This window comes from Esox lucius, chromosome 16 (assembly GCF_011004845.1).
Source record: "Esox lucius isolate fEsoLuc1 chromosome 16, fEsoLuc1.pri, whole genome shotgun sequence".
Classification (NCBI taxonomy): Eukaryota; Metazoa; Chordata; class Actinopteri; order Esociformes; family Esocidae; genus Esox; species Esox lucius.
The window spans coordinates 33,511,867-33,519,355 of NC_047584.1; the positions used below are offsets into that span (position 1 = coordinate 33,511,867).

The 7,489-nt window shown below is 45.7% G+C and overlaps 1 protein-coding gene across 1 annotated transcript; it reads left to right on the forward strand.

Annotated features, from left to right (window-relative positions):
* The first annotated feature begins 2,190 nt into the window (after nucleotides 1-2,190).
* Nucleotides 2,191-4,600, forward strand: nr0b1 (nuclear receptor subfamily 0, group B, member 1). The gene is made up of 2 exons (XM_010880589.4): nucleotides 2,191-3,052; nucleotides 3,605-4,600. Exons 1-2 carry the CDS (start codon nucleotides 2,362-2,364, stop codon nucleotides 3,844-3,846), a joined length of 933 nt encoding a protein of 310 aa, XP_010878891.1. The 5' UTR covers nucleotides 2,191-2,361; the 3' UTR covers nucleotides 3,847-4,600.
* The last annotated feature ends 2,889 nt before the right edge of the window (nucleotides 4,601-7,489 follow it).

A 7,489-nucleotide genomic window follows, 5' to 3' on the forward strand; every position in this document is an offset into this window, starting at 1 on the left:
GGAAAAGTGTTCTGTGGTCAGACGAATTAAAATGTGAAGTTCCTTTTGGAAAACTGGGACGCCATGTCATCCGGACTAAAGAGGACAAGGACAACCCAAGTTTTTATCAGCGCTCAGTTCAGAAGCCTGCATCTCTGATGGTATGGGGTTGCATGAGTGCGTGTGGCATGGGCAGCCTACACATCTGGAAAGGCACCATCAATGCTGACAGTTATATCCAAGTTCTAGAACAACATATGCTCCCATCCAGACGTCGTCTCTTTCAGGGAAGAACTTACATTTTCCAACATGACAATGCCAGACCACATACTGCATCAATTACAATGTCATGGCTGCATAGAAGAAGGATCCGGGTACTGAAATGGCCAGCCTGCAGTCCAGATCTTTGGCGCATCATAAAGAGGAAGGTGCGACAAAGAAGACCTAAGACAGTTGAGCAACTAGAAGCCTGTATTAGACAAGAATGGGAAAACATTCCTATTCATAAACTTGAGCAACTTGTCTCCTCAGTCCCCAGACGTTTGCAGTCTGTTATAAAAAGAAGAGGGGATGCCACACAGTGGTAAACATGGCCTTGTCCCAACTTTTTTGAGATGTGTTGATGCCATGAAATTTTAAATCAATGTATTTTTCCCTTAAAGTGATACATTTTGTCATCTATGTTATATTCTGAATAAAATATAGAAATTTGAAACTTCCACATCATTGCATTCTGTTTTTATTCACAATTGTACAGTGCCCCAACTTTTTTGGAATCGGGTTTGTAAATGGGATGATTATTATTATGAGATGGAAAGGAGAAGACACCCGAGGAGAAAAAAGGAGAACAGAAGAGGAGAGTGGAGAGGAGATGGGCCTCGCTTCGGCTATTTATCCCACTTTGACCTTGGGTATAAACATGTGAAAAGTCTCTCTTCTCTTGCTGTTGTAAATCAATAGAAAGCCATTCTCTCGCTGAACATTGTTCTGACAGTGACATGAAACTTTCTCATCCTGTCTTGTGTCCATGCTACTGCCCTTGGAGGTCCATCTCCCCTGTTGTGACTATGAATATGGCGAGGTCCTCAATGCCAGCCATTTTTACAAGCCAATGCCAGCCTTTTCCCCACAACAATGCCAGACTTTTCTCAACCCTACCGAGGCAGCGTGGAGGTCTTTGTTCAGGGTAACACTAACTAAAGACCTACATTCACACACCACAGGGGCACCTACAGAAGTTGTCTAGCAATAGACACATTTGAATGAAGCCTGACTACCCATCCACCTTGCCCTAACTGCCCTCTTCACAGTTTTCAACTGTCTCTCTTCCTATACCTGCAGTATCACTCTTCCTCCCAGTCTTCAGTATTCAGTCTTGCCAGTGAAACAATCTAAAGGAAAAATATGAATTTTCCCTCAATCTTGCCTCCCCTCCTCTCCTCCCCACGTGCCCCTTCCCCCAGGTTAGTCACTCCACCGACTCTCCGTCCCAAACCCCCCCCCCCCAGCGTGGTGATAGATGCGCTGGGAGCGTTGAGTCATGACATCATAATTCAAACGTTCCCGTTTTCACAGTTAAATCAATAACAGTATGTCCGAGTCAAGGTTGGCGGCTGGCCTTCATAGTGCTGCTCTCTCTGCTCCTTTCTCATAGAAAATCATATAAATTCTCCTTAAAATAATTAAGCCTTCAGCTCCGTCTCTGGCCTATTTTTTACTGGCTAGCAGCTGATAAACGGTGCAGCGCGCGAGTCAAGGTAAACCAAAAAAACACATCCTCTCTCTGAAACACACACAAACACAGACACACAGAAACACACACGTACACAAAACATGCACACAAATATAACAGGCATGGATATTTTTGTATCTTTTGGGATAGAGATAAATTAACAAGCCTGTAAGAACTGTCAGTCTGTGTGTGTGTGTGTGTGTGTATGTCTGTCTCACTTTCTCTGCCCCCATATCACTTCGTGTAACACAATATGCTTGAATGTGTGGACAAACTGCATAGCACTAGGTTTGTCATTAACCAACATACTGGTCTGCGGTCCATACTCAAATTACCTCACTATTCATCTCGCCGTAACTGAGCGCGTGTTCCAGGGAGCTGAGCGCGCGCAGAGAGGGAGAGACAGAGAGAGAGACAGAGAGAGAGGGAGAGAGAGAGGGAGAGGGGGGGTGGGAGGAGTCTCAATGCGGGAATATGTAAAAAGTCTAACCAAGTTCTCAAAACCGCGAGGACAGACGGAAGCTAATATAAATGTGCTGCCGTTCGTGAGGGGGTAACTAGGGCCAGGAAAACATCTCTCCTGCTCTCTCTCTGACCTCCATCGCTTCAAAGCCACCGACGGACACCCGATGTAGCGTGCGCCACGGGCCATGGCCACTCTCGAGAGCTGCCACTGTTCCGGCGCCGGTGGTCAAAACAATAATAACAGCATCCTGTACAACATACTGAAGAACGATAGTCTCGCCACCACTGAAGAAGAACAACAACCAACACCACAACAAAACCGACAGCACCGTGCGATAAGGGTCTCCTCGTGTGCCTCCCTCTCCTCCTCCTCCTCCTGTTCCTCTTCTTCCTCTTCGTTGCGGCTCGATGTCAGGCAGCAACAGGCTTGCTCGTGCAGCTCCTCGCGGCGACGGGGTTGTCTCCGGTCCCCGCAGGTGACCTGCAAAGCTGCGTCGGCGGTCCTCGTGAAGACTCTGCGTTTCGTGAAGAACGTGCCATGTTTCCGCGAGCTGCCAGAGGAAGACCAGCTGCTGCTCGTTCGGAACGGCTGGGCGCCGCTGCTCGTTCTGGGCCTAGCACAGGACAGGGTTGACTTCGAGACCACGGAGACCGCAGAGCCCAGCATGTTGCAGCGGATCCTGACCGGTGGATGTGGCGGCCAGAGCAGCTTAACGGACAGACAGGGCGAGCCGCGGTCCGAGCAGAGTGCGGGAATCGAAGGGGTCTCTCTCTCGGATATCCAGGGCATCAAAGCATTCCTGAAAAAGTGTTGGGTTTTGGACATTAGTACCAAGGAGTACGCCTACCTCAAAGGAGCTGTGCTGTTCAACTCAGGTGGGCAGGCTGCGGGCCTCGATTTCAAGTAATTGTGTAGTATCCGTGTTAGAGTGCATGAAAAAAAAACATGCAATATGCATTTTCATAAATGTGAAATGTTAAATTAAAAAATTGCAAGACTGTCTCAAATTGGCACAGTTTGCAAATCAGTTTAACCATATAATTTATTCCGAAAACAGTGATTAATTTACTTAAGTAATTTCGAGCGTAATGGAGAGTTGCTTAATTAGGGAATTAAGCCTACTATGGTGAGTAGACTTATAGCAATGCAAAACCTATCATCAGCATTATTAACATACTAACCCAATTCCTTATATTTACTTTGATGAATGTTAGTAATTTATTATTTTATGGAATGCGTGTTTTCGAGTTTAGGATATAGTGTTCTTTTCCTGAGAGTTATGCCCTTGGGTGATATTTGAAGATGCTTTGGAAGTTTTCAATTACCATATAACCATGGTGACACTGGCTCCGCCCAATCACAACCCATAATGCATTTTCCAAAATGACTATATGATAATTTAATAATACCCACTCCCCCCGTCGTAGATCTCCAAGGTCTGCGTTACCTCCACTACATTCAGTCGCTGCGGCGCGAGGCTCACCAGGCCCTCAACGAGCACGTGAAGCTGATCTACCGGGAGGACTCCACGCGGTTCGCCAAACTGCTCATAGCCCTGTCCATGCTGAGGGCTATTAGCCCGCCTGTGGTCGCACAGCTCTTCTTCAAGCCTGTTATCGGAGCAGTCAACATGGAGGACGTTCTACTGGAGATGTTCTATGGAAAGTAGAGACTTTCTCTTGTCCCGTTCAGAAACAACCCTTAGATAAGCCCCCTAAGTCCTAGTCACCTTTCATAGCCTCTGTTCCCCAGGTTATTCCACATAGCTACTGCTCCCTGGCCCTTACTACTAGTCACTTGTTGTAGTTTTAAAGGGATCTGGGAATAATAAGCAATATGATTGGTCCCCTGTTCCCTCTCATAGGCTAGGACAGTTTTGCAGTGTCACATCTCAGTCCTCTCAGATCAACACAGCTGGGGTTGGTTTGGGACTAGAACCTTCTGTCTTTAGGACGGACAAAAAGTAGATCTGAATGGACAATTGAACGCAAGGGCAGAAGAACGAAAATGTTAGTGTGTTTTGTCAAAATGTCTTGGACACAGTGGTGGGTGAGGAAACAGTCTGTGTGTGTGTGTGTGTGTGTGTGTGTGTGTTTTTATCTGTGTGTTTGTGTGTGTGTGTGTGTGTTTTTATCTGTGTGTGTGTGTGTGTGTGGTGACGGTGTCTTACTGACCAAGAAGAGCTGCTGATCGGAGTCCATAAGTTATTTCTTTTTACATAAAAGTATTTTTATATAATAAAATTATTCTCCTTAAAAGCGTTGCTGTGCTTGTGTCAGGTGAGCGGTGCGCTGACTCACCATGGGGACTAGAAACGTGTTAGAGAAAGTTGTCTCTGGAAACTGATCCACAGTCAGCGTTGACTGGGACCCCTAAAGGTTAAGGTTAGGGGTAAACTAATTTTAAATCTGGGCAGAAGGGCAAAGTCTACCCCAAATAGATAAAAAAGTAGATGTTCTGCTTGGTAACTATTGAAGAAAGAATTGTGTTCTGATATGTTGATTTTCTTTTCACATTTTAATCAAATCTATTTTACCTTTATCTTACCTGGCAGGTGATTTAAGAACTACTTGACAGAAAATTAGGGAATGTGCTATTTAATACAATATTGGTCTGAATTAAACATCACTTAAAGGGGGCACCCTAGCGTGAGCAGACATTATATTTTATTCTACAGTTCTATCTATTTTACACTTTCATCAGAATCATCTGACCGCTAGGAAGCTAGTTTGTACTCTGTAGTAAAGAATGGCCTTCTCTCTAATATTGATTGGTAGGAATAACAGTACATCTTAGGGCCTGGTTATATAAGTCCCTAAGCAGAGACTATTGTCATGCATAAAGATGGATTCACACTTCTTCACACCATACAGATGGCTTTTCTTCCAATCCCAGACTGAACCGGCTTCTAGTGTGTCTCTCTGAGATAATACATGACTGTTGCTGTGCTGCTGAGATACAGTGAGTCCATTTGTCGTTCTCTCACTTAGATCTGAATGTGTCTATTATAGTATTTTCACACTAATGGAACGTGGCACAGCAATTGGTGTCTTAAGGCCACTAGAGGGCAATATTCAACCACATAATAATATGATTTCCCTAACATACAGTACACACTCATCAGTCATAACATTATGACCACCTGCCTCATATTGTGTAGGTCCCCCCTAATGCCGCCAAACAGCCCTGACCCATCGAGGCATGGACTTCTGAAGGTGCGCTGTGGTATCTGGCACCAGGACGTAAGCAGCAGATCATTTAAGTCCTGTAAGTTCTTAAACCTGTGTGGTGGGGCCTCCATGGATCGGACCTGTTTGTCCAGCAGATCCCACAGATGCTCGATTGGATCGAGATCTGGGGAATTTGGAGGCCAAGTCAACAGCGTGAACCTGTTGTTGTGTTCCTCAAACCATTCCTGAACCATTCCTGAACCATTCCTGAACCATTCCTGCTCTGTGGCAGGCCACCTTATCCTGCTGAAAGAGGTCAATTCCATCAGGGAATACCATTGCCATGAAAGGGTGCACATGGTCTGCAACAATGCTCAGGTAGGTGGTACGTGTCTCGGAAGAAGGTGGCCTGATCTGATGAACCACGTTTTCTTTAACATCACGGGTGTGTTTACAGCATTCCATCTCCCTCCATTTCTTTTTTAACAATTATTTTATAGCTTCGCTTGTGTTTTTGGAATGAATGGTCCATTGCTGGATCCATGTTCGGTCCAGCCTTTTCACAGATCTTCATTAACGACAGCACATGTAGTTTTCTCTGTGAGTTTGGTGTTGGCGCGGGGTTTTATGAATATGTCCAGCTGCCACAAAGTGGTGATTGAAGGCATCAACATGAACGTGTTCATCAGTAATTGAGCGTGCATGGTTAGGTATGAGGTCGTCAAGGTAATCACGGCCTACCAGGGCCAGCAGAGTACAATAATGTACCGTCTCCGAGAAAAAAAGTTAAATTAAACTTCCCCAGCACGTTGATCGCCTCTTTGGTACTGGCAGTGGGTACCATAAATCCCTTGATGATGAGGGATTTTGGAAGCCAAGATGATTGTTGTTCTTTCATAACAGACCACCCCCCTCAAAATGTGGATGTACGTATCTCTCTGTTCTTCTTATTCCTGCTGTGGCCTATTTTCCTTCCAATTAAGCCGCTAAATGCGGTCAGTGAGGAGGCTGCCAGTCTGAGCGCACACACACATGCGCACACACACACACGAGCACACACACACGAGCACACACACACGAGCACACACACACAAGCACACGCACGCACATGCACACACGTTCCATAATGGAATGTTTTGAGTGTTTGATAGAGACAGTGAGAGTGCCAGGGAGGATAAAAAGAAAAATATGGGGGGGTGGAGAGTCAGGGATGGGGGAGTCAGGGATGGGGGAGTCAGGGATGGAGAGTCAGGGATGGGGGAGTCAGGGATGGGGGAGTCAGGGATGGGGGAGTCAGGGATGGGGGATGGAGAGTCAGGGATGGGGGAGTCAGGGATGGGGGAGTCAGGGATGGGGGAGTCAGGGATGGGGGATGGAGAGTCAGGGATGGGGGAGTCAGGGATGGGGGAGTCAGGGATGGGGGATGTAGAGTCAGGGATGTAGAGTCAGGGATGGGGGATGTAGAGTCAGGGATGTAGAGTCAGGGATGGGGGATGTAGAGTCAGGGATGGGGGATGTAGAGTCAGGGATGGGGGGATGTAGAGTCAGGGATGGGGGATGGAGAGTCAGGGATGTAGAGTCAGGGATGGGGGATGTAGAGTCAGGGATGGGGGATGTAGAGTCAGGGATGGGGGGATGTAGAGTCAGGGATGGGGGATGGAGAGTCAGGGATGATAAATATTTATAGAGAGAGATATCGGGGTATAGAGAGTGAAAATGTGTTTATTAATTCCCATTTGCCTAATCACTGATCATGTCACTTATCCTCAACACCACTTACTGTATTTGTTGGTCTTTTCACCATTGCTTCATTCACCAGCAGGTGGCAGTATTTGACTGTGTTTAATTATGAACTGGTCATATGACCCTTGACTATAGAGTGAATTTTCTTCCATTGTGGTAGTAGAGGACAGAGTCATTTCAGATTGTTTTGCAGTGTAAAATGAACACAACAGAAATAAACCAAGAGGAGATCAATGTTTTTAATGTGCAGTGAGAAAGTAAGGGGAACTGATAAGAATGAATGTGTTTCTATAAAGATAGACATTTCTTTCCAAGTGAAAATTGTGTTTTTATATATATATATATTTATATAAATATCTATATCATATATAGAATACATTTCTAGTTTCTATGCATACT

Bases quoted from the DNA above. Each gene is read 5' to 3' on its own strand.
- nr0b1 (XM_010880589.4), top strand. From the start codon at position 2,362: ATGGCCACTCTCGAGAGCTGCCACTGTTCCGGCGCCGGTGGTCAAAAC. The intron at 3,053-3,604 runs GTGGGCAGGCTG...CCCCCGTCGTAG, and splicing joins AGCTGTGCTGTTCAACTCAG to ATCTCCAAGGTCTGCGTTAC.